The sequence below is a fragment of the Trematomus bernacchii genome, unplaced genomic scaffold (genome assembly GCF_902827165.1).
Source record: "Trematomus bernacchii unplaced genomic scaffold, fTreBer1.1, whole genome shotgun sequence".
Taxonomy (NCBI): Eukaryota; Metazoa; Chordata; class Actinopteri; order Perciformes; family Nototheniidae; genus Trematomus; species Trematomus bernacchii.
Window position 1 is genome coordinate 4,646,992 of NW_022987973.1, and position 27,500 is coordinate 4,674,491.

At 39.0% G+C, this 27,500-nt stretch overlaps 3 protein-coding genes and 1 pseudogene across 5 annotated transcripts; 1 reads left to right on the forward strand and 3 right to left on the reverse strand.

Annotated features, from left to right (window-relative positions):
* Positions 1 to 1,518: 1,518 nt before the first annotated feature.
* On the reverse strand, positions 1,519 to 14,688 carry kifbp (kinesin family binding protein). Its single transcript, XM_034116381.1, has 13 exons — positions 14,188 to 14,688; positions 13,534 to 13,632; positions 13,106 to 13,185; positions 11,403 to 11,461; positions 11,005 to 11,129; positions 10,478 to 10,571; positions 10,118 to 10,230; positions 6,197 to 6,346; positions 5,938 to 6,012; positions 4,710 to 4,872; positions 4,265 to 4,439; positions 3,990 to 4,175; positions 1,519 to 2,695 (listed from the first exon to the last, which is right to left on the reverse strand). The coding sequence occupies exons 1-13, from the start codon at positions 14,668 to 14,670 to the stop codon at positions 2,557 to 2,559; spliced, it is 1,941 nt and encodes a 646-aa protein (XP_033972272.1). The 5' UTR covers positions 14,671 to 14,688; the 3' UTR covers positions 1,519 to 2,556.
* LOC117471407 lies at positions 7,383 to 9,779 on the forward strand. 2 transcript variants are annotated; one of them, XM_034116379.1, is made up of 2 exons: positions 7,383 to 8,093; positions 8,139 to 9,779. In XM_034116379.1, exons 1-2 carry the CDS (start codon positions 7,632 to 7,634, stop codon positions 9,669 to 9,671), a joined length of 1,995 nt encoding a protein of 664 aa, XP_033972270.1. In that variant the 5' UTR covers positions 7,383 to 7,631; the 3' UTR covers positions 9,672 to 9,779. The 2 variants fall into 2 exon arrangements, with proteins under 2 accessions (XP_033972270.1, XP_033972271.1); XM_034116380.1 differs by having other exon boundaries at positions 7,383 to 8,086; positions 8,132 to 9,779.
* Positions 14,689 to 15,604: 916 nt separating the features above from the next.
* mpc1 (mitochondrial pyruvate carrier 1) lies at positions 15,605 to 18,940 on the reverse strand. 2 transcript variants are annotated; one of them, XM_034116384.1, is made up of 6 exons: positions 18,718 to 18,940; positions 17,482 to 17,485; positions 17,220 to 17,316; positions 16,630 to 16,762; positions 16,362 to 16,417; positions 15,605 to 16,320 (listed from the first exon to the last, which is right to left on the reverse strand). In XM_034116384.1, exons 1-5 carry the CDS (start codon positions 18,786 to 18,788, stop codon positions 16,393 to 16,395), a joined length of 330 nt encoding a protein of 109 aa, XP_033972275.1. In that variant the 5' UTR covers positions 18,789 to 18,940; the 3' UTR covers positions 15,605 to 16,320; positions 16,362 to 16,392. The 2 variants fall into 2 exon arrangements, with proteins under 2 accessions (XP_033972275.1, XP_033972273.1); XM_034116382.1 differs by having other exon boundaries at positions 15,605 to 16,417.
* Positions 18,941 to 19,272: 332 nt separating this feature from the next.
* LOC117471410 overlaps positions 19,273 to 27,500 on the reverse strand; it is a 9,435-nt pseudogene continuing 1,207 nt past the window's right edge.

The following is a 27,500-nucleotide window of genomic DNA, read 5'->3' on the forward strand; positions in this document are numbered from 1 at the left end:
AAAGCTTGAGTGCAACAGAAAAAGTCAAAGTGTTATTTTAAATTCCTCCAATAGGATGAGACATTCAACACTTGGATATTTTTCCATACATTTTTATTTTTTTCAACATGTGACAACCGCAATATTTGTTATAGGCCTAATCTTGATCAAATACTATTAAGATTTAAATAACTTTAGGTATATTACAATAGGGAATGGAAAGAGAGCAATACAAAATAGTGGGGGAGTTATAATGATGCATTTAGAGTCATAAACGCACACTTTATTCATTATTAACTTTAAGTGGACAAACTGTTCATGTCAAACTCTTCCTCTTTGAATTAAGTCAAGTGATATTTAATTGGTGAGGCATTCAAGTTTTAGAGGGATTTCATTTTAAAGTCTCTTCTGTCCATGTCTTAAAAACTTCTACATAAATGATATAATGTTATTTGTAACCTTCAGAAACTGCAGGTCACTTGGTTTATCAGCACATTTGCAGTTCAGTCTTGCATGTAATAACATTGAACCTTACAAAAGTGTATATTGGCGGCTTATATAAAAATGAAGATATTGTGTATTTACTGTAAATCTGTATTCTGTGTTAGGGTGGATCTTCCAGTAATCCCTCTTAATTTGCCAAGAGTTTACTGCAAAATAATTCACAGCACATTAGCTCTGAGTGTCCTACACTCAGCAGGTATGTAAATGCACGTTTTGACAAGCATCAGACATGTTAGTAGGAGCATAAACGAAAGCTGGAATTGCAGGTTATGATGTGTTGAAATTGTTTTTGTTGGAAGAAAAATCAACATGTTTCATAAAGCTATGGGACAACCAGTATTTTGCCTAGCATGTGATGTGTGTGTGTCTGTGCGTATGTTGGAGGGGTATATTGGTAAAATTATGATTACATGATCAAATGAATCAATACAAATGCTGCCAGATCGATAGGACTATTTGCTATAATAGAGAGTGAAAGAGAATGAGGAAGCATGGAAATTGGTCATAGTTTTAAATCTGACCTCGGTTGCACTTCCCCCTTACAAGGAAACTGTGTGGACAAATTAACAAAAATATGTAAGATATAGTGTGTGAAACACTCAGTTTAGGAGATATTTCACTTCAAATAGACACCGTTTTAGACATTTCTCTGAATAAGGTAATTTAATAGACTGGGGGAAAAAAATGCTTAAACTCATCTGGTCCTACATTTTATATCATTTTAGCTTTTTACTCAGGATCCAGAGTCATTAAATCCACTTGATACTTCTGTTAAATGGAGATATACCAGAGAAAAACAACTCTCATTTAACACCCAGTGTCTCTTTGCACAAAAAAAGGCACATCATTGGCCTCACCAACTGTTCCTAAAAGATGTATCCATAAGTAGCACATTAATAAAATACATATATTTGGGAATTCGTTTTTTCGTATGAACATAATGAAATAATGTAGATTATGCCTCATGCCCTTTTTAATGGAGATTGGCGGGGCTCAATAGCAGATTTGAGAAATTAGGACGATCAGTAGCTGATATTTTGTCATAGGTGTGTAGTTCTTTACTTGTTTATCACCATAACATACATTATCTGCTGTACAACAAACAAGACCAAATTGTGATTCATCACAGGCAGGAAAGAAATATACAAGAGTATATATTCGAGTTCACCTGGTGAAAGCTGGCATCTGGCATCATGCAGATTATAATACCTCATAAACCAACACGAATAAGCCCACTTTATGACAGTTCAGACTGTTTCTCAGTTTGCAGAAAAAGCTTCTCAGTTTTAAGGCGCAACAACAACCTGTCAGTAGTCTAAGCCCATCTGTACTGATGGCTGCCTATTGTTATTACCATGGTTACACTAACCCTGGTATCTGTAGGCTTTAACATTTGTTTTAACATCAGATAGTAGCTGAAGAAACAAAAGTTCAGTGTGCTAAAGTGCTTGACAATGAGTGATAAAAAAAAACATAACATAGAAAACAACATAAATCAGAACTCGGTCACATACGATAGTAAAATAAAATGAAACAAAACAAAATAAAAAAATGTTATGTACATACAAGATCTTTAAGGATCTTAGTCCAATCATTTGTTTTTTATTATTTCTTGCCTAGGGAGCTTGTGATATTTTAGCTTTATACCTACACGTATTTCTTCACACTACTGTGGTTTAGAACAAAGGTGAGAAAAAGGTAGACTCACATCAAATTCAAAGTGTTGAAAAGATTATTATCAACTGATCTCAATTAGTGAGGAAGACATTTACATGTTCATTTTGAAGAGAATATATTAACTGTGTTATTTGAGTTCAAATAAAATGTTACTTCACAGAGCAGAGCACATTTTTACAGTGTGTGATGGGTTCAAAGGTCTCGTAAATGCAGCATGAACACTGCCAAGAAAGATGTGGTTAAATAAGCAAGAAAGTCCTTCACTGTCCAGTTTCTCTAATTGTAGGGAGTGTCCACTGACTGTAAAAGGTGGTACATTTAGATCGACCGACTCATTTTTGGGATGTTACACTTTTAGTAAACAACTAGTCAGTCAGGTGAGAGAGGGGGCGTCCTTCAGTTGTTGGCGGGGATCTTTGCTTTGATGCGGTTGATTTTGAGAGGGAGCAGGCCGACCATCTCCCGACTCAGCTCCAGCTCCGTCTCCACTGTGGCCACGGCCTCTGGGTGGGAGTCACAGTAATCCACCACATATCTAGACAGGTGTAGGGTGAAAGTGATGGTCAACACATTAAAGGTCTCCTATTATGCTATTTTTAGGCATATATTATGGGTCTCAGATATATAAAAAATATAAAAAACATGTCTATGATGTATTTTGCTCAAAATACCAAACAGATCATGCATTTGAGACATCCCTCATATCCCTCTATTCCAGCCCTGTTAGAGAACTGCAGGTTCGGGGGCCTTAGCTTGAAACAAAAAAAAGGAGGAGGGGGAGCTAATGCCTGCCCTTAATTCTACCGGAGATAAAGCTGCCGTGATTAAATGCCATATCGTGTTCCAAACACATCAAGGATTATTTCTGAAACAGTATGGAGCTCAAATGCTTTTTCTCTTGCCGGTTTATCACAAGGTGAGTTCCTTTTTTTATTTCTTACTTTTTTACACATACTCTCTCCGGTACAGGATAGCTCTGAGTGTTAGCGATGCTTGCTAATGTAAACAAAGACCATTACGTCCAAAACACGTCGGCATTGTTTCTGATAGCAACTTTCTGATAGTGCCGTGGGTTCGCATTTCCGATATGATGTAAGACGCTAATCTGGATCAGCTCCGTTGTACCCCCGTTTTCTGAGATTTGGGTACGGAGGAAAAGAGAGAGGGTTTTATTTTCTGACACTTTGTGAGTTCCCTGACACACCGGGGACACATATTTATGTATAAAAGACATCAAAAAGTGCATTTTGCATGATAGGTCCCCTTTAAACAGATAAACAACATTCCCACTAATGTAATTTAATACTAATTCATGTTAACTGCTTTCAACACAATTCCTCTGAATGCGTCTTTCTGATTTCCTAACGTCTCTACATCATGTCAACCTACGCACACTTCTCCTACATTTTTGATTATGCAACCCAGAAAGGGTTTGGATGTATGATTAGGGCTGGGTTTCCTCACTGATATCCTCAATGGATTAATTTCTGATTGGATCCGATTAAGAATACTTCAGTTACAATACAAATATTGCTTTGATATGAAACATACTACAGAGACATACTTTTTGACACCACTTGAAATGTATTTGGCAGCGCTGCCTGGTGGTGAATTCTGTGGAGCAGCCGCCGACATTTACAAAAATAAAATTCCATAGGTTTGCCCAGTAGAAACTTTATTCGTATATATATTAATAGTCTAATTTCTGATGTTTTAAATCCATATTGGATCATGATAGTGAAGATTGAATTGAACTGGAAAATCGTTTTCCTTTCCTTAAACCCAGCCCTATGTATTGCCATATATTTACAAATACACTATATTCTTACTTGTAGTGTTCCAGCGACTTGTCAAGGTTTTCCACCTGACCGGGGGGTGAGGTGCAGATCAGCCGGCTGTAGAGTCGGGCCACCCTGAAGCGAGCCACCAGAGCCGGTCGGAGCACCTCCTCCTCCAGATGCTCCGGCTGCTTCCCCTCTGGAGAACACAGAGAGTCTAGGAACATCTGGAAGTACCTGGAGAGGAGAAGGGAGGATTTACAATCATTTAGAGTGAATATATTCAGATGCACTAACACACAGCTCCTACAAACACAATCACTCACTTGGCAGAAGCAGAGCAGAGATTGTTAAATTTCTTAACGGTGTGGTTGTCAAGAGATTCTGTTTCATCTTGTCTGTTGGCTAGCGTCAGCTTCAGGTCCATCATTTCATTGTAGGTCTCAGCCAACTCAAACATCATCTGTCTGCGGATCATTAGGTAGTACTTGGAGTTCAATTCTGTAGTGAAACAGAGAGTCAGATTCAATCAATCATGTCTCTTTACCTGGACATTTGCGTTGAACATTGACAACAACATATTGTGTCATCTTTTTCCATTGAAAATACTCAAGTTTTTACACCTCATGATTGTTATAAATGCATTGAGGTAAAGCAAATGCACTTTTGGTTTATGATGTGAATCTAGATGTGAAAGTGAATTTATCAGCGATTAATATATTTAAAAGGTCAATCAGGTATTGAAGAGAGACAAATGGAAGATGCAACTACCCATGCAGACAGGCTCCATCATATCAACTCTTCGTTTGTGCATTTTGCAGCGCCGGTCCAGATCCTCTTCATAGAAAGCCAGGGATCGGAACAGAGAACTGTGATCCTGCAGGATCTCTATGTGGTCCGTCACATAGCCGTCCATCTGAAAGTACTCTTTGGCCTGCAAGATTAAGTGAAAAGACGGAGAGATTACAAAGTTTAGCAGTTGTAACTATACACAGTGGGATAAACCCAAGAGCCATGTTTTTTATTAAAGAAATCTTGGTTTTGTGCTCCACACATGATTTTACTCATTAGCTTTTAATACACAGTTGTTTGAGCAACAACTCTACCATTAATACTAACTTAAACAGACATTTCAGGCCAAAATAAAAAACTCAGATATTTCTCCTGTGGTTTTATCAATCAATCTAGATTGTTTTGATGTGTGTTGCTGAGTGTTTGAGATATTGGCTGTAAAAAATGTCTGCATCCTCCAATTTAAAGGTAGGTAAGTTTGAGAAACCGGCTCGAGATACACTTTTTGTTATATTCCATGGAATGCTCTTAACATCCCGATAGCAATGAATATCTTAAGTGCTTTGACAAAAAATCCATACAAAAAAATGTCATCTGTGTAAGCCGTAATACTGTAAAAAGCATGACCAATAACTGGATGGCCTACCTGCCTGTCAGCCTTCCATCTGTGCACAAACTTATCTCGTGCCCTCATTGGTCATGTGCGCGTTCGTGTGTGTTGGAGGAGGGGCTCTGTAAGGAAGTGGCAGATTTTCTCCGGTTGTGTATTTTCAAATTCTAGCGATCTCGAGCCGGTTTCTCAAACTTACCTACCCTACCTTTAACGGAACTAGGGCAACAAATATTTAATTTGAGAAACTCAAAAGAAACTTCTCTTTCCATAAATCCTGAGCAGGTTAATCAAAAATAATTGACAGACCTTATTCTATTTTTATTTTGTATTTATCAGTTTCATGTAGGAACTAGTGTCTTTCTTCTTCTTCAAAACTATCTCAATAAGCTTTACAAACTGCGCTGGGAAGTAGAAATACATGACATAACTCAAAAGCATTGGTTAGTTAACATGTTTAATCTTATGAGCTAGTATGGATACTTCAATAACTCCACTGCTGTTTGTGTGTCTGGTTGCTGGTGTAAGATTGTCTACATTTTGTATTAGTCTGTCCAACCCAGTTTCAGTGTGAGTGTGTCAGTGGGCTTTACAAACCTCTGTGACATAATTTTGTCCCACCAGAAATATGGCTCTGGCCTCGGTGAAGTCCATTGGCAACAAACAGCGCACCTGGAAAACGAAGCAGAGTTTCAGCTCCTAAAATGGGTTTAGTATTTATTTGTAGAATGGCGCCCTCTGGTGACAGTAATTTTAAATGTGTTTCCTAATGTATTACAACATGGTCTGTAACACTAATATTTATTATAATGACTGTACAAGCAGAACCAGCAGTAGCATCAGAAAGTGTATTAACCTTCTCCTCCAGGCTAGCAATGGAGTCAAAGGTGTCTTCAGAGCCAAACAGCATAGCGCTCTTCCTTTCCTTTTCCTCCTCTTCCTCCTCAAGTCTCCTCCCTCTCTTCATTTCTTCTTGACGATCTGTATCCAGCTCCCCAATGCTGTCCTGTTCACAAAGAAATTCAAAACAACAACCATCAACTTTAAGTAAAAGCCCTTACAAGTGATTTTCTTCAAACCTACAATATCCGATACAATATCTATCCGGCAGTGGCTCAGTCAGAAGGGGCTAGGACTGGGAGCCGTAGGGTTCAAGTCCCCGACCAGACCTAAATATGGACTGCTACTTGGAGAGGTCCCAGTTCACCTCCTGCCCTGCCGTGGAGCAAGGCACCGGACAACCCCCCACTCCCATTGCCCCCCGGGCGCTGTACAATAGCTGCCCACTGCTCCTAGTACTAGAATCCTGGTACTAGGATGGGTTAAATGCAGAGAACACATTTCACTGTGTGCTCTGCATGTGTGACCATTAAAGAGGGTTTCATCCCTTCCAATATTATTAATATTATTATCCTATTTTCTGTCACTAGGGGTCTCTCAATCAATACAATAACAAAGGCAGAGTTTGGTAGTTTTGTAAGGTAGTGTGGAATCACAACAACGTTAGGATTCCTTCGTTGTTCGGGAGATTTTTACTGAGTGACACATTATGCAGGTCAAATTGACAGTGAAGAAAAAATATTTAAAAAGTGTTTAAAAATGTAAAACACTTCAATTCAAGACAGCTTCTGGCATACAACAACAACATTGATGCATTTGAAAAGATGGACAGCGCAACTGATAGCTGAGCAGACGATAGAGACTATGAATGTATAACACTTTTTACATGTTCATATAAACACACACACACACACTGTTACGTGCCGTAGTGTGTGTGTGTGGGTGTGTGTGTCTTTCTCTCTCTCCCTCTGATTCTCCAGGTGCAGCCTGATTGTCTCCAGGTGCAGCCTCTCTCCCAGGTGCTCCCAATCCCCAATCAGGGCCTCCATATAGGACCTGAGGAAGGCTGCAGTCGCTCCCCCTTTCTCCTCTGGCTGCATGGGTGCAGCACGTCGTCTTGGGTCTCTGTGTGGGACCTGGTTGTCCATTATTGTTGGATTAAATCTCATGTGTGAACAAAGAGATCAGTTTCCTCTCTTTTTTCTCGTGCTGGTCGTTCTGTGTTTTGTTACTCCCCTTCGTACCCCTAGATTTTGGAGGGAACGTAACAAATGGGGGCTCGTCCGATCTTTGAGACAAAGAGTGAGTATCTGTTTGTGGTTTAGCGTTGATATTGTGTTTGGTAGCATTGGCTGTGAAGTCTCTTGCTGTTTAAAAGCTTCCTCAGTTTAGATAGGGGAGTGTCTAGCTGGGCTGAATCAGTCTTTCCTTCAGGCACTCATTTTTTAAGGATGGCTTTTGTTTTGGAGCAGTTTGTGGCCAGTCCTACTGTGGGTCAGCTAGACTGGTGTAGGAAGGTTGATTTGCGGTTAGTTGCTGACCATTATCACGTTTCTGTCTCCTCTGCTCTTGTTAAAAGTGAACTCAAGGCTACTGTGATAACCGGACTGGTTGAACAGGGGGTTTTGAGTCTGCCTACTTCAGTGGAATCTCCTGGAACGGTGGCCGGGGCTGTAGCAGCAGAGTCTCCTGGTGGAGGCCGCGTTGGTGTTACTCCAGGTGTTCAGAGTGCTACGGAACAGGCAAAACTTTTCAACATGCCTCAGTTGGACTCGTTTTCGGCAGGGTCCTCACCTACGGGGTCTAAATTAGATGCCAGGGTAAAAGTGCGTATGGCTCGTCTACAGTGGGAGAAGGAGGAGCGTGATAGGGATTTTCAGCTCAGGAGGGAGCTGGAGATCAGGAAGTTGGAGGCAGACACTGATGTCAGGAGGGAGCTGGAGATCAGGAGGTCGGAGCTGGAGATCAGGAAGTTGGAGGCAGACACTGATGTCCGGAGGGAGCTGGAGATCAGGAAAGTGGAGGCAGACACTGCTGTCCGGATGCGTCAGTTAGAGCTTCAGGCAGCTGGGGGGTGTGATTCTGCCGTTACATCGTCTGGTCCTGCTGCCTCCTTCGACGTAAGTAGGCATATTTCTTTGGTCCCTGTGTTTCGTGAATCAGAGGTGGAGATCTATTTTGGTGCATTTGAGCGCATTGCTGCTGCTCTGCGCTGGCCAGAAGACGTGTGGGCTATTCTTTTACAGTGTAAGCTAGTCGGCAAGGCTCAAGAAGCTTGCTCTTATCTTTCTGTCGAGGATAGTTTAGTGTATGAGAATGTTAAAGGTGCTGTTCTCAGGGCATATGAGCTTGTGCCTGAGGCCTACAGGCAGCGTTTTCGCGGCCTGATGAAAACTTCTGGCCAAACTTACGTGGACTTCGCAAGGGAGAAGAAAGTCCTCTTTGACAGGTGGTGTAGAGCTTGTAAAGCTGACGACATTACTTCAGTGTGTGAGCTAATGATAGAGGAGTTTAAGAACTGTGTGCCTGAGCGTACGGTAGTCTACCTGAACGAGCAGAAGGTAACTACCCTTCAGCAGGCTGCCACTCTGGCAGACGAGTTTGCACTGATACACAAGAGCGTTTTTTTTCAGCGAGACACTTATCGTAGAGCTCCTGACAATTACGTTCCCTGTGCCAGTGTTCCAGTGTTAGATCCCAGGCTAAACAGAGCTTGTTTTTTTTGTCATGACCCAGGTCATGTGATAGCAGACTGTGCAGGTTGGAAGCGAGAGCAGACAGCGGCTGGCAAGCACCCAGAAGGGGTGGGATTGGTTACAGCAGTGCGTCATAGTGGACGGGCCACTGTTAACAAAGGGCCTGATGAGTGTTTGAAACCGTTCATCTCTACTGCTTTTGTCTCTCTGTCAGGAAAAGTGGAGGACCAGCGGCAGGTCACGGTGTTACGAGACAGTGGTGGCTCACAGTCGTTCATTCTTGCCAGTGTCCTGCCCTTGAGTGCTGAGTCTGCCTGTGAGGCAAGTGCGGTGGTAAGAGGTATTGGGATGGGTTGTGTGCCTGCACCTCTTCACAAGATCCAGGTACAGTCTAAACTGGCTACTGGTTTCTTTCCAGTTGCTGTGCTGCCCAAGTTTCCTGTCGACGGAGTGGATTTCATAATGGGTAACGATATAGCCGGGGGTAAAGTGTATCCTACTGCTGAGGTTGTAGACGTTTCAGTCCCTGGTGCTGCAGGTGGTGACCTAGCTCAGACTCATCCGAAGGTGTTTGCAGGTTGTGTTTTGACCAGAACTCGAGGTCCCAAGAGATTATGTTTCTTTTGTCTTGATCCTGGTCATCTAGTGGCAGGGTGTGTAGCTTGGAAGCAGCAGGTGGCAGCTTCCAAGCAGTCTACGGAAAAGTCAAAAGACCAGCACCCAGACTACAATATCGTCATCAAGCACAAGAGGGGAGCAGATAAGGTGGTGGCCGATGTACTGTACTGTGGGTGAGATCACGATTACAATGGGTCACGATTCATGTCCAATAGTCTGAGTGTTTTTGGTAACTGTGGCCAAACACTTGTTTGGTTTTATGGGGGGGGGTGTTACGTGCCGTAGTGTGGGTGTGTGTCTTTCTCTCTCTCCCTCTGATTCTCCAGGTGCAGCCTGATTGTCTCCAGGTGCAGCCTCTCTCCCAGGTGCTCCCAATCCCCAATCAGGGCCTCCATATAGGACCTGAGGAAGGCTGCAGTCGCTCTCCCTTTCTCCTCTGGCTGCAGCACGTCGTCTTGGGTCTCTGTGTGGGACCTGGTTGTCCATTATTGTTGGATTAAATCTCATGTGTGAACAAAGAGATCAGTTTCCTCTCTTTTTTCTCGTGCTGGTCGTTCTGTTTTGTTACTCCCCTTCGTACCCCTAGATTTTGGAGGGAACGTAACACACACACACACACCTACCTCTAGCAGCTTCTTAGAGTCTTGCAGAATGTTGAGACAGTATTTTATCCAACATCTCGCAATCTCTGCTCTCTTCTGCCTGAGCTGCTCCCTGCGCTCGCTCTCTGTCTCACCTGGGTCAGACACAAGATACACAAACATGTTAGGATATGCCAGCAGGAATGATAGATATATCTGGATGAAGTGAGAGTGACTGAGGTGAAAGGAGTCAGACAGAGGAAGGGAGGTAAGATACTTGCACAAAGCTTTGCTACACAGCTGTGTTTGCTCCTGCCTTCCTTATTGCAGTTAAAAATGACAATAGAAATAGGCAAATATGTACGTTTGATATGTTAATTAATGCAAGATTTAGATGCTTACTCTCCTGTGCTGCGGCCTCAGAAGGAACTTCTCCTGCCAAACCCGATATGACAGTTGCCGCTGAGAGACAATGTCTGCCTTCCATGTATCGGCCCTAAACATCACACACACACCTTTCAATACTGAAATGAATTAGATATTACAAACATGCATACCTACTACAACCAAACTTGTATTGTATTGTATTCAAAATTATTTCACTTAGAAAATGTGAAAGACGTGAACAAGACTTTGTAAAAGTAAGGTAAAACAGATAGATTAGACAGATTAAACCATTTTGGATGAGTACAAACTCAAATTAGGGTATGGCGATAATTGAATATAATAATGAATCGTCTTTCAATGGAATAATATTGTGATTAAATCCTGTATTAAGAAATGATACAGTTATGTTGTCTATATTGGTAATAACCAGCACGTACTGACATGAGCAAACTATTGTCTCAAATTGATGTCAAATCCTTTAAAATGTTTCAAAGGTTTTAAATCAATAATTTTCAATTAATTCATATCCATCCGTGCCCTACCTTAGTGATGTAATACTGCGATAGTGTGGCAGCGTTCAGAGCCCACTCCATAGGACTGAACTGATTTAACTTTAACTGTCTCTGCAGGGTGCTGTGGCAGTAGATGGCAGCACGCTCAGTTTCACCTGGGAGATAAAACACTTTCATTACCATCAACCACTAGCTAAACAGAATAAGGCTATGCTTCATTATGATTACATAGATAAATATGTGATCAGAAGCAGTCTTCAGAAATGTCTTAAAGCAAAACATTACTCATTAGATTAATTAGAGACTCTTAAGTTCAATATATATGTTTTATATTATTGAATGTATATTACATAAATGATTAAGTATGACTTTTTCATAAACCAATACATGTATACTGTTGTATTTGACTCAAACAACATCAAACTCACCAAGGTTTTTATAGACTTGAGCAAGGTAGTACATGGTATGGGTGTAGGCCAACTCAAACCTGGAAAAGGGAAGTAGGAGAAAGATATAAGGGGAAGGCAGAGTGTTGGAGCTATATATCTCTTTATATTATTTAATAGTTTAACATTTATTTTATTGTAAATGTATTCTTAGTTAGCGTCATAGTAGTTTCTATGCTTTTATTTTGAAGGCATGTTTGGGCACTGATTAGAGCACCAGAGGCCTGGGGGGTATACTACGAATCAAGATTTTCGTTTAGCAAGCTAACTTCAGGGGTTTCCGGTCCTACGAAGCTGGTTCACTTTTTAGCGGGCTAGATAACTTATTCTGAACGGCTAGCCTCCGGAGCAGGATAGGTTCCAGGATAAAAGCCCTGCCTGCTGACCAATCAGAGCTCAGTGTGCGGAGTTTAAAGCGATCAATTCATATGACAGGAGGAGAAAGGAAATACAGTTTAAACTGCCGTTGCAGGAAAGACGGCCGGCCAAAATCACAGACTGTGTGAGCGTGAAAATTAATAGAATATCCCCTCCCATCTTCAGAGCAATCTGACTATTATAATATTAGCATTAAGAAAGCTTACTTAAATATCTGCCACGACATAAGTAACCGGATCAGAGTAACATTAAGTACAGTCCGCGGCACTGTGAGTGCAGACGTCGATGTGTCCCATTATCATTCATATCATATCACATCATAATGTATCATATATTTCCTTATCTGAGTCAGCTTCTTGAGCCGTATCTGGCCGTGCAACACTCAGTGTCACATACTGTATGCAGAAGTATTATTTGAAGCAACACATTAAGTTGACGAAACACTCGAGTCAAATTCTCCTAATTAAAGTCAGATCCACTCGTGTCTTATACGGGGCAGTGATATTATAAACCTGTTAATGTACGCATTCAAACACTTTTTCTTTTACCAGCTGTATTCACCTTGCAGGTGCAGCTATGTGGCTTTTATCCAGGATAAAGTGTTTAAGTCATGGATGTTTAAAGTTTAACTTCTTCATATTTGACTAATATTAAAGTTCACTTTTCATTCAGGAAGTATGACGCTGCGCTGTCAGTACGCTTGTCCGTGTTTGAGATTGGTCGAATGCTCCAAATACCACCCCTTTCATGTGAACGCGCACCTAACTAGATAGGACACGGCTGGCTTGAGCGATCCACTTGATAACCAGCGTCGTAGTACAGTTTAGCCAGAGCGTGTATGTTTTGGATTGGGCCAACCGGCTAACTCAAACATATCCAGGTTAGGTTGAACCAGCTTCGTAGTACAGGCCTCTGGTGTAATTGTATATATTGGAGACAGGTGGGTGGTAGGAGCCAGAGCACTAGTAGGCAAACAGTTTTTTACCAGGGTGTTTCAAGCCACACAAAGGAAAGCCATAGGAAAGGCTTAAAGAAAAGAGATATAGGAAACCTGTTCATTGTATTTTGTTATTGGAATAAAATGCACAAATGGAGGTTCTTGTCTGGACTTGGATGATCATTGCCCTGCGTAACATCTGCAAACTAGTGCCTCAGCGGCTGTTTTAGGTCTATAGGATTTTGGCCGCTACACAGAGCATAACAGAGAAAGAAACAAACCCAGTGTACATCAATGACCACACATCATGCAAACACTCTGTAAATGTACATACAGCTTTTGTATGGGGATATTAAAGGTGACAAATTACCTCTTGGTCCTTTCCTGATGTGTCAACTGGTTCTCTTCAGTACTGAAGTAATCTGCCATGTCAGTGGGTGGACTTCCATCCTGGAAAACATTTGAAAAAAGAACTATGGCTCCTGCAGTTGCAATAATCAAATTCTCGGCTATCACTTTTGTGGTTTTTATGTTGTGTTTTTTAACACCCAACAACTAGGCCACAATCCCATTTTGCTACCTAGTTGTGTACACATGTTATTCTCATTTGAGGTTAGGAACACATTTAAGTCATAATGTAGCACCATGAAAAAAAATCTGAGGTCAAAGAAACATACAAGGTCAAAAGCAAAAAACACATTTTCTTACTTAACGAAAAATACAAGAATTATGTATAGTATTATGTATGCCTATGATATTTATTTTCTCTAGATTTTCCATAAACCACACCAACCTTACCTCTTTCATATAACGTTGGTAGATAGATTCAGCAGTTTCAAGAAATCCCTGAGCGGTCTCCGTCTCATCGCGGCCGGCCCACAGGATGCCCAACTGGTTCTGTTACACAAACAGACAACACATGGGTTAGTGATCAGCATCATCTGATCTCCTACTACATTATAATAGATATTTACTCAATTGACGGAATCGAGATTTAGTTTATTTCCAAGTAGGATTTCACATAAAGGGAATTTGCCATGATATACAATTGTGCATGTATACAATTAGAAATGGAAAAATAGGAACAGATATTTAAAAATAAAACATAAATAAACAACAAAGGACAAACAATACAACATATCACCACTTACTGCACAATAAACGTATAGACGTTTTAAAGTGGAAGTATAGTGCAGAAATGTGCTAAATTGTTTGAGAAATGTGCAAATAATACCAGTAGTATAAGGAAGATTTGGTAGCGTTTACTTTTTATTAAAGTGTGTAAAAAGGGAATGGTGGTGCAAACTGCTGTCCCACAGGCCTACACATGGCATTGTTTATGATGACATTGTCAATTATATTGGGATTTAGCAACATCAATCAGTCAGTCTGTGATGTTTGGTCACACTGCACCATTTTTGTCAACATTACTGTTAAGAAAGTAATCGTTACCCTGGCATGGATAAACAGTGACACATTCTCCGAAGATACCCTGCATTTCCCCAGCAGCTTCATGCAGTTCATCAGATGCTCCTGCCCGGCGGACAGCTCCTCTGTGTCCACATGGTTGACGCCCAGGTAGTACTCCACCGCCCCGAGTTTAGCGGCCCGCAGCCCGGCTGGAGAGTCTCCGCAGAAGCCCTGACTGAACGCCTCCTCAGTCTGCCCGTCTACCGGAGCCTCCACCGGCAGCTGCTCGCCGCTCTCTCCGGTCTCTCCGGTCTCTCCGGTCTCTCCGCCGCTCTCCTCCTCACCTTCCCCGGCCTCAAAACTCTTCAGCGAGCAGTATATCTCCCTGAGGAGCTCCCTAGCCTTGTATTTGGAGCGGAACGGGTCATTGTCTGGGTCATTAAGTGATTCTACAACGGTTAAATTCTGGGCGTTGGTGAATTTGTCACAAATAGCTCTCCACTCATCACTGCTGACGGACGCCATGTTGATCTTCTTCTTCTTTTTCGTTTTGACTACAGATACCACAACTACCACTCTTCTTCTCTGAGGCTTTTTTTGGTGGATTGCAATACCAACTTTTAGGTGCATACTGCCATCTACCGTGCAAGATTTTGTAGGACAGGATATTATTCTGATTATGTATGAGCTTTATTTATTGAGTGTCTCCAATGTATTTGTTGTGAGCAGTGGTGTAATATAACAAATGAGTTTAGAGCTGCTTAGAACAATGTTCAGGCCTACTTTACCAGTGTTTCTATGTTTTGCTTCTCTTTACCTCTAGATAATTTCAGGGGGAAATATTGTACTTTTTAGTCAACTCCATATTTTCGTATTGCTTCAGAATGGTCACGAGTGACATATGATGCAAGGTTTTTGATTAAACGGTCCAACAGCCTATAGCCTACATTAAAAATAACCTCTTTAACAAATAACTATATTACCGCAAAAATATAATAGGCTCTATTAACTAGATAAGCAATTTAACTGCATTTGCTGATAATACTTATAGTTTTAGCTAAGTAAAAGTGCAGGATGTTTGACTAAATAGCCCTAAGTGATTACAGGGTTAAAGGATTAGAATCGCTTTTTGACAACTGGTTTTGAAGATATTGATCAATTCCTTTTTTATTTAAATGCATAAATAATCATTCATTTCCTGTAATTTGATTGGTATCTTTTAACTTTGTTGAAAACAGTAGTTGTTTTATTCCAACATGGCATTAGGTTGCAGAGCAAAGTGTTGAGTGTAAATACACAGCCGTGTTCTCCTTGACATTTACCACGGTAGAATATCTGACTTTGTGAAGGACGACTCATTCCTGCCAATGAACATGGAACATGACTTTAAAACAATTATTAGATTAAAAACGAAATCACAAAGCTGAACTTTAAAAGAATAAATCACTCACTTGCTTAATTGTGTTCAACTTGGTTAAAGCCAGTTTATTTGGACAACGCCAGAGATTCAAATGAATAATTAGGGAAAAATAATATTTATTATACAATGACAATAAATTAATGTGAATGACATGAGAACAACACACAGTACATGTTTTGGTCAGCACTGACAGAAGCAGCTTTTCTTATTTATTACAGTGTAATAAAGCCATATCGGCTTCTCGTACACATTCTGTTTTCATTGTTCAGCTTAACATTTTACTCCAGAGTAAAACAAACAAAGAGCTTAGCTCTCTGTGTGTCCTCTGCATTTAAGTAAAGGTTAATGAATGAAAGTGCTTAGCAAAGTATAATGTGCCATGGTGTGGACACATTTGCACAAACTGACCTCAGGCTGAGTTCCCATTGACATATCATTATTTGTTCCATTAATAAGCCAGTTAGAAAGCAACACAAATATTATTGCTGATGACCTAAAACGAGTGTAACAGCCAGTGTGAAAGACAGCTAACTGTCAGACTGGTTAGCTAAGTGTACATTTACCCATATTATATTTTGTGTCATGATGAATTTAGAAAAAATGTAATTAAATCATAGCAGTTTACTCAAATTCTTGAAGGAAAGCAAATTATTTTTTTCTGTCTGTTTAGTAAAAAGTGATTAAAACTTGTGAGGATGATCAATCTTGGTAACATCCGGTTTGAATGGCGAAAGTGGCACAGCTTCATTGAGATAACATGTTTATATTCAGTAGTTTTAATGTTCAGGTTATTGTGGCTGTTGAAGCAGTCAGGCGCCACTCTGCCATTAAGATCCCTTCTTCTTGTCCATGCTGCAATGAAAAAGAAACAGTCAGAGTGCTTACATTTCTCTTTTATCCCTTCACCTTAATGTCAAAGATTATTAAAGGATTTTGGACATGTGTTTTATTATTCTAGGTCTCATTATCATATCATAACAGAGTAGAAATCTGAAAAAAGCGTTTCATGATACATGATCTGTTCCCAATGACAACAGGAAATCCCACCATAAATGATTGCTTACTTGTATTTAATGAGACGACTTCCCTGGATAAGCTGTGCAGACTCGTTGGTCAAATGGCAGGCGAACAGCAGCCAGTTACGTGGCTGCACCTTGTAGGCGAACCTCATGAAGAGCAGGGAATAGCAGGACAGAGCTGAGAGGATGAAAAAAAAACACAGGCAATGGTTTATTTAAGTGTTTTCTTCTCTTAAATCACTAAGTGATTGGCACTGATTTGTTATAATCTATATACTTTTTGTATTTTTTTAATATACTTTATTACCATATCAAGTCTAAAATGTTCCTGCAACATCAATAAGGACAAATATGTATTCTATTCCTATTTGTTTTTATATACTCCAATAAAGACCTAATGTTTTGTACAACACATTGACCAAGTTTTCAGTTCCTTTGAATTCAGAATGTGAGGTATAAAAGAAGCAGTCAAATAAAATATCTTCTGTTACCTAAAGAGAGAAATTGCAGCTGTAGTTTACAATCGTTTAATTCTAAGAAATCTTGATAAAATGTTAAACTGACAAACCAAACCCTAACAAAGTTATTCATAAACGGGTGGGTGCTCTTTATGTCTACGTCTGGCTTTATCTTACCAAAGGTCATCCTGCCACTGATTATCTCAGGGCTCTTCTTCATATCTGTGATGGCGGCTATAGGAAGACCCCAGTTTGCTATTGGACCCCAGAAATGCTGTACAGATAAACACAAAGGGAGAAATATAGTTTTAAGCATATGTAGGTAGGACACAAACAGAAAGCTTAAACTAGACATAACCGAAGGGAATCACAGATAAGGTGAAACGCAGATAGAAATATACTGACAGCAATAAGACAAACAACAAGGATGAGTACTTACTGTGCTTTTGGACACGTTGTTTTTTTTCAGGGCCACATAGAAGAGAGAAGAACATAAATAAGATATGAGATAGGGGCCAATCAAGAGCTGCTGCCATGCAAAACAGAACATAGGTCAGTTTCAGGACAGATACATTCACAAAATATGACAAGCAAACTGCTACAATTTAAAAAGCACGGCTTTGCAGGAAGTAAAAAATACTTCTTTGTTCCAAAATGAATGAATAATGAGTGTGGTAACATTTAAGTATCTGGATGTCCACTTTATTCATAACACCAGCTAATCTGTGTGTTCTACACAGAACACGCCACCACAGAAAGCCTTGTTCTGTCAGAAAGCCTCCCCTACAACTACAGTGTATTTATATAACCTTCTAAATGTTTTACTAATTGTTAAAGACAAATCTCTTCAAAAAATAACCCCAGGGGGATAACCATCTTTATCTGTTACAAATGTCAACAAAGATGGCTTCTTGCGTCACTGTGTTACAATTTAGCCTTTACTCTACATTTAGCGCCAGGGCAACATGTACACATTTATATAGTAGTTCTCTCTGTTTAGATGGGTTATAGCAGGTTAGGATTAAAAGGATTAATCCCTTGGTAAAGCTCCCTGCAAGTATTAACAGCACAAAAAAGCCCCATATTTACTGGCTACAGCATTTAAAACGCTCACAATAATGCAGCATAACTATTCAATAATATAGTATATTAATGGGAATACTGACCAACTTTTGGTAGTGTAAGTACATTTTGATGCGTATTATTGTTGGACTTTTACTTAGTAACATTTTGAACTCCAGAGAGCATTCCTACACTGCGGTATTGCTACTTTTACTAAGATATCTGAGTTCTTACTCCACCAATGTTAATGACATACCGTAATTAGTTAGATATGCTTTAAAAAAACAAGTTTATCCACAATCTTCTCTCAATGTATTGGCAACCTCACAAACTGGAGACACAAGTTAAATGAGAAAGTCTTACTAACGTTGAATAAAGAGCAAATGTCCTTGAAAACTAGCAGAGCACTGAGAGAAACGATACCATTATAACACAATTAAACAAACACATTGTTGACAATTGTCATTAGATTTTATGAAAACATTATGTTGGACAGAACACGGCAGTAAATCAACCCCTTGTTATACCCCTCGTATGTCACACGACAGCCACCGGAGCTAACGCTACTTTAGCATGAGAGCTAATAGAAAATATAACAGCTTCATTTACATACCTCATCAAATATTCCCTGAACTCCTTGCTCTTCAGGTGGTCGATAGCTTTCCGTGCAATAACCCCTGCCATGGTTTAACGTTGGTGTGGTGTGTTTAAGCCGAGATGAGCACTGTTTCTCTGCTGAAGGGCGACTGAAAGCTCAACTCAGAGGACGACTGGTGCAATTTCCGACCACAACATTGGCGTTTTACGACACTGTCGCAATGACGCAGCGCTACCTCAGCAGTCCAGCGCATGGTCCAGCCATGGATGTATAATAAGAACGGGTCCAGCGCTTCTTATTATACATCCATGGTCCAGCGCCATCAGTCCACCATCATGGATGTATAATAAGGACCATAGACAGTTCACTTTTTTTCAAGAAAATATATAAACATCAATGGAAGCTTCCATACATAACTTTTAAAATGCATGAGAATGTGTCTGTTTCATTGAAACCAAAAACATTAAAAAAACTAAACATATAATATTTTTGGAAGCCTTAAAAGAGTGCAGACGACGCAAAATACCTAAATATTTGCACAAAAAAAACGTGTTTGCATTTTTCATCAATTTCCTCTTTGACTTTCTCTCTTATCTTCAGTAAGATTTTTTTTTTTTTGTGCAAAATAGGGGACAGATCCTTTTCCTTCTGCTTCTGGTTCAGGATCATCTCTTCAATTTGTTACTATGAAATGCAAAAAAAAACATCCATTTCACTTATGACCAAGATGCTCTCATTCTTAGTAAGGAGCCAGTTCTCACCACTCCCTGTACAGGCGTAGGAACAACCCTCCAATCAACACAGGGGAATTGTGACATTTAGCTGTAACAAAATCAGTCAAATGGAAATTACAGTAAGTTCCAAAGAATGAAGGACTGCTATACATAACCTCCACCACAGACCACAAGGTACAGCATCAAGATTACTTTAATTAATGTCTACAGAGATTAAAATCTGCTTATTTATTTCAGTAATTTATTCATACTGTTAAATATACAAAAAACTGAACATAAAAAGCAACCCATACACTCAACCCACTTCTATTATTCTTTAAATGTCAGTGACTTGACATCAATGTCCACCATTTGGCCGCACTTCTGCATAGTTCTTGATCAACTGGGAAATCCTGACAACTTGAATGTCTTCTGCAGTGGCGACTGGTCATTAGGGGCAGGTGGGGCACAGCCCCACCTAGTGTCAGCAGAAAGTATTACAAATAATGATTACAAAAATGCAAAAAAAAAAAATAAAAAAATATATAAAATATATTTTAAGATCATGTTTAATCATCTGATTCGTCTGTACATTGCTGTTTTAGTCTGTGTTCTTCTAATTAGTGTGTCTACAGTCACAGTGTGTGCCTATTGAGCTGTTTAGAGCCATGTGGGACAAAACCTGATTATGCCCCTTCCTCTCGCTGTGAAGTCAACGGTGACTGTAAAAACTTCACTGCGCATGCTCAGAGTATTTTGTAATGAAATGTGTGTGGCAAAAAAATAATGACCAGAGGGGCACGTAGCTACCATCCCCACCATACGTCTTCTCAAATCATTCAGAGCTGATTGGCTGTAAGTACGTGTGCCGCGAAAAGTGTGGTGTGTGAAGAGGAGACGAGAGAGGTGCAGTGACGCGTCCTAAAACCAGGAAGTAAGCTGCAAAAAAGCAATGAGGTTTCTCCATAGGATTTTAGAAAATAGCTCGAAATAAGATCTGTGGGAAACGTACCTGTTAGATAAATGCACGTTTTGATTAGCCGGATAACATCCACATGTCTACCCTACTTTTATAATTTTTTTATCATAAATCTATGGATTAGATTTATGATAGACTTTTGAAACTACAAGAACATAAGGAGGACTTTTACAAAAAAGTAATAGAAATGTTTGTCCAGAAGGATAGGCAAATGGACTTCATCTTCAAGTCAAGGTAAGACCGCCATTTTATTGAAAATGGGATCTTACTAAGAGAGAACAATTCAATATTTAAATGATAAAATTACATTTGTTGGGTATCCTTTTGTTGAACTGTCTGTTTAAAATTAATCGAAGCATCAGACAAAAAAAGCTTTTGAAAATAATATTATATTTTGGTTTAGGTCAAAATATAATATTTGTAAACCTGAAGAGTCAGTGCCAGTGCCTCAGCAGCCATGAACCTCACTGCACGTCACTGCAGAAGCTTATATATAGACATCTAAGTTTTTTGTGCCCCACCACTTTTGTACATATAAAAACGCCACTGGTCTTCTGGTATCCCATCGTAATCTGACCACAGGTACTCTGGAGACAGAACCTTAGTTGGTTTGTTGTACAGCAGGTACCTGCATGATAGAAAAACAGGCAAGAGTAAATATGTCTATGTTGTATAATACATCAATCCCAAATCTGTATTGCTTTGTTCCACAAACACAAGCTTGTTTTAAACAAGAAATACTAGCAGTTAGAATAGATAGAAGTTGACAATATAAGCAGGTTGGAAATGTGTCCTTTAAAATAAGAATGAACAGAAATTCACTTGAACTGAGGCAATCAATTGTGAAACGTACTTGTTGAGGTGACTTTCTTCCTGCCAGATAGCTTCAATCTTATTCTTGGCATCCTCCTCCGACTGCTTGTAACAGTATCTAATGAAATGAAAGAGATAGAAGTCATATACTTTGCTAAAGTTACAATTCATTTTGCATTATATTAGATTTTAATGGTCAAAATGTCAAGGAGACAGAGTTAATTGTTTCAGAAAAATATATTTTCTTAAGCTGTGTCTCCAATGCATGGTATGGCTCTTCTCAACGTGTTTTTTTTTTTGAGAAAAGTTGTAGATAGTACCGGCTACTTTTTTAGTCCAAGAAAGCTGAGCCAATACTGTAATGTGACATTAGAACAATGCAGACCATTCATTGGTCAGAGAAAAGTCACTAACATGTCGTCGGACATACTGCACAACCCGGCGTTTTTAAATAGCTACCAAATGGCAACTAGCACAACTGCACCACGCCTTTTTTTACGAAAAGTAAATGCTCCTCTGTTTGGTTGCTGATGAACGCATTGTTTTTTTTACCATGGTGCACTTATCTGTTTTAGCTTATTTGTTTATATTTTTTAATAGTGAGTGCGTTCCTTTTTATGTAATTTTAAGTCTTCTCTTTTACCTTTTGTATTTTATTTGAACTGTACCTTTGCTGCTGCAACACCTTAAATTCCCCCCACTTACCCACTAAAGAAATTCTGATTCTGATAAGTCAAGTCGAGCTGAGCATTTGCGCACAATGGGGTGGAAACACTGCCTTTTTTAGAATAAATATAACAGGTTTTGAAAGGCTAAGATTTGTACCTGTCCACTGTGTCCAGGGTGTTATACTTTAAACTTATTTAGTAATAGCTAAATGGAAACAACTTAACATGTTAATGGTTCTGGTTACCTGACTAGCTTGTACATGTCCTCCAGGAACCCCCCCCCCAGACAGCAGCAGTGTAGTAGTAGTCTCCTTCATCAGCAGGAATGAAGGCCTTGGACGCTGGCCGTCGCTCATAAGGAAACCCGCCCCTCAATGTGTTCTGATAAAATAAAAATATGGACAAAATATGGACAAAACATGAAACAGGGAGGAGAGGCTTTATCTAATACTTGATGATGACTTGGTGATCAAAAATGTGGCAATGTCCTCTGTGTCATAACACATAGTATAACAAGTAAATTGATAAGATCTTTGAAAAAACGATTCCACCTGTTAGGCTTACTGTATTGCTAATCGTTCAGAAAGTTTTAGTAGTTTCAGTGGTTTGAGACATTGAAATGCAGAAAACGTACCGTAGGATAAAGGTAGCCGTTAATCTATAGGAACAAAAGAGTGAAACCTTGTAGTAGCCACGGTGAAGAACAGCAGACAGCCGACTGAGAGACTCTGCTCCGAAACGGTTGTGAAAGACGCTGTCGATGTCCATCATGTAAAGATAGTCTGTTTCCTTACGGATCTGCAAACATAACAGTTGAAATGTGAGACTGAATGCATCATGGATAGATTTTTATGACTGATAAATAATAATAATTTTGGGAACTATTATGTATTATGTATGCATATCTGTGAGAGATGGCACTGGTGACTTGCTGTTTCTAGCTCACATATCAATTTGTTTTAGTTTTTAGGTCTGTTGTATTGTCTAACTATAGTAAAAACTGAGCTGTCAATATTTAACAGCATTGGTTACTGTAACCAACCAGATGAAAAAGGCACTAGCTTTGGTGATTTGTTGTGCCTATGTTGTGCATTTTATTTCTTACCTGATTGTCAATGGTGATGGTGGCCCATTTCATCCTGCCCAGTACTACTTCCTGCCAGCGATTGACTACAGGGATGGGGACAACTGCGATATTTCGGCCCCTACCTAGTTTAATCTGACAAACAAAGACAAACAGATAACTTGTTACATGTTTACATTTCTTTTTGGTTTGGTGTATTCAGAAGAATATTTTATCTTTGATCTGAAACAGGGTTATTTTGATATCCACAAGGCTCACTCATCCTTACTTTATGCTAATCCTTTGGGCTATTAAGTTGATCTTATCAAGTTTCAAACGCTTTTGATCATAAATCAGCATTGCATGACCTTTTCTATATTATTCCTCAAAGTCTTATAGTGTTAATGTTGTATATTGGAGGGATTTTTGACTTGTTTTATCCTCTCTCGTGTTGTTAAAACATTTCCATATAGTAGGCTACCAAACATGTGTTACATATGGTAACAACCCAAAATATCTGCAACAACTCATAAGACTCAATTCCTTTTCACTGTATGATGTATGTTGCATCATCAGGAAAGCCTTTTTTGTTTTGTCAAACCACTGTTTAAGTTTAGAGTCTGTTTATGTGAAGTCCCTATATCTGCAGAACAGTCCAAATCTAGCAGACATTGGATTTTGGGAAGTTCTTCTGTCCCTTTTCTCTGAGAACTCATCAGCTTTTCGCTCCTTTTGTGAACTATAAAATATTTGTTTCAAATCCGATTCAAACTCAATGCACACAACATCCCGATATACCATACCTTTTCGTTTTTCTTTGCTTTTAAAAGAATAAGCAATCCATATAAGAGAGTATAATCATTATATTTTAGACTTCAATTCTCAAAGAGTTTAGCTGTGTAGCCGGGCAATGCAGAAAATAACTTTAAACATATTAATAAACAACAACTTACTTTGGGGACCTCTTTTTCGTTGTCTGTGAAGATGTAATAAGTGACCCTGAAGTCAACAAGAAAATACTTTTCGGCCGACTCAAGGAAGCCCTTCAGGAAACGTGTGTATCTGGATGAAAAAAGAGAATGCCAGAAGTGTTAACAATTAATATAAGACAAGATCAGCGACACAAGACCCATCATTATATCAAAACGTAGGGAGTATTTATGTGAAACAGCTTTACTTTTTTAGGTTTACAAGAATCTCTATATCAACCCGAAGTACTGCGTCAGGTCTGCTCCCTGTGAGAATATCCTGTGAACCTACTTGCCAACAGCAAACACCAACACAGCCACTCGTGGGTCCATTTTCTTGTATATAGCATCGATAACCACTGGATCAAAGGTCCCCTCCCAAACCAGAGGAGCGTTCCAGTTTGTGACTGCGTTCACATCTGTGCGTCTGGGAAGATCAAATAAAGATGTAGTCGTTTTCAGATCTTGGTCCAGCTATGATCAGTGGTTTGGGTCTGTATGATATATTCAATATTTAATAAGTTGTAGCATAAGCTGATACCAAATAATATACTGACTTTTCTTTTCAGCATTATGCACATTTCTCTAAAACACATGCCAAGTTAAGTGTGTCCTGATCAGCAGACTCCACTGAAGTTTATACTGCATCCTTAAACACACTTAAAAAAAAATCATTGTTGTACATATTATGAATTATATTATTCACAAATGTATAGGGACACTAGATTGCTTAATTACTTACTTACATTAAGGTGAAGTCCATTCTATACATGTTTTTATAAGAATGAAATCCATTATTGTAAACAAACAGACTATGTTTACACGGCAAAAAATTGCGATATCTGTTTTAAATAACTTACCCTTTCAGTGTGCTTGGCTGAGCATATTTCAGTCTAAAAAAAAGAGCAACGAATACATGAATCTTTAGTATTAAAAATAGGAATCGAGGGGTAAAAAGAGTCTTAAAACAAGATAGCAGTACAGAAAATACATAACGTATCAGTTAGTACATCAAAGTATTGTATTAAAGTATTGTTCCATAATAAGTACAATGTTGAGGTTTTTTAACTGAGTATTTTCATTTTGTGATACTTTACCCTTACTCCACTCCATTTTGACAATACTGTTATTTTTCCTCTACTATTTATTAGACAGCTTTTGTTAGTTACTTTGATTACTACTATTTTTTTATTATTAGTTCATACAAAATATAAATAAACTAGTAAAAATATACCTATTCATATATTTACAATTTCAAATATCCAGCAGCAGTAAACAATGTAATTCAAATATGCTTGCCCTTTTCCAACTTTGATAGACATTGATGCAGCAATATTCATAATCAAGTAATTTCATATGATTCTAAAATGGGCCATTATAATGAACAATTCTTCATGTTTGTTTTTATATATATAGTCTATGATTTATATACATGTATATTTTGTATATTTTGTACCTTTACTTCACTAAGATTGTTAATGCACAACGTTTAATTATAAGAAAGTATTTTAACAATTTAGTAGAATGGGAGGGATGAAACCCTCTTTAATGGTCACACATGCAGAGCACACAGCACACACAGTGACATTTGTTCTCTGCATTTAACCCATCCTAGTAGTAGGAGCAGTGTTGTTACTTTTACTTAAGTATAAAATGTAGTACTCCGTTTACCACTGATAACAAAGAGAACAAGAACAACTCACTGAAAGAAACATTACCCAGTGGACCACATAAAAGATAAACCGTATACAACGTCATCTCATGGCGCTAACCCGTGTTTTCAAACTCCTGAGGGGCATGCAGAGAAATCTTTAACTTGCTTACTGAGCTGGTGCTGCCCTTGTAAAACATTAACCAATAATAAATGTATCTGACGGAGTTGCAGAAAGCTTCTAGTGATACTTTGCTCGTTATGACCTAATACAGATTCATACCGTTTATTGTCTGTTCTGAGCAGTGGACATTTAGTAAATATTTAACAACAGGGTGAGCAGGCTAACCATATAGCCATAGAAACTGTAAAAAATATGGATGTGACTGTTTCTCCCTGTTAGTAAAAAGATAAATGCATTCTCACCCCGTTTGCATTTTTAGGTCTCGGATCCTCCAGGCGTCGCCGCTGTCCGGGCAAAGGCTCAAAGGTATTCGGAGCCTCTGCTCAAAAGATCTTTGAAAAAAGACAGGGATTAAATTGACCAAATATATAATAAGGTAAGGAAAAAATTGGAATATTCAAAGTGTAACATTTCATTTATAAAGTGTTATATTATCTACAGCCAGCCCGGTTTATATGTCAAGTGTGAGTGGTAGATGTTTGTTTTGTTTGGTTTTGTTAGCCGATTATAGGCTACTCCTTTTCAACTAACTTGTCTCACAGCCAACTTACCTGTAGATGGCCCTGTAAACACACAGAGATACGAGTTAACAAACTGTACAAATGAATACAGTAGTTACCAGCTTTCAACAAGAGAGGGCATAAAGTCCAGTACAGGGCAATAATTAAGCTCTTTTGTTGTTCTTTGACTATTCTGATGATCTTTTATTGCCTATTGTCGGTTTTGGAATTGCACATATTCTTCCATGTAGTGCTAAAACTAAATGCATTGTAGGATACCAGGAAAACCAAAAATCTAAGAATGCAGTTAAGAGGGTGAACCACATTTACAGCTAAATGAAATACAATTCAGTTCAAGCATATTGTCACTGAAAGGAAATTGTGTTTGCAGTTAAGTGACTAAACTATAACTGCAACAACAGAAAGGGAATCATTTGAATATAAGATATAAGACATGTTAAATGGAACAGATAAGTGTAATATAGCCTGTCAAAACGGGGGCTTTTAGAAAGGGGAATTTTAGAAATTCGAGCTTTGCGGATGTTAGCAAATATCTACCAATTGGTCGCTCGTTTTTAAAGAGGTTGAAGACCATACAAGTCCTGAACACAGCCAAATAAGGATATACAGGCAGAGGTCTGCATTGCAGGTACACACACTGCCACACACCTTTTAAGGTTTTATAACTGATAATTGAGGGGGGGATCATTTTTAAGTATAAACATACTACTCATTGTGCCTTCAACTATAGCACAATATTGTACACAAGTTTTTTTTAAAACAATTATGTAATAAATTGGTCTAAGTAGTCCAACAAATGAACCCTTCTGTCACACTCTGGCTCTTGGCAGCTATTTGACTGAACAACGTACACTGTTTGCTCATCACTTAACCTTGTAAATGAGCTAAAGAGTTCTCATGATCTAAGTTCTCATGAACCTTTGTGGGAAAAGTACTGCGGTGTGAATGCGCCGTAAACTCTTTTTGTTGAATTATCAACCGGTAGACAAGTTCCCCTTTATGATGTGAACAAGCCACCTGTTTATTGTAAAAGAGAAGACGGTGCTACTGTGTGAATTGTGAGAGGTAATTCACAACTAAAATCAATAAATTAATACACAAATGTCTTCTAAAAACTCAACATTGACACAGTAACACATAGTGGAACATGGCTTTTTTGTTTCGATCCAAATGCTTTTTTCTGTCATACTCAGTCCAGGCATACAGGAACTGATCATAATACACACTGTCTTGTGACT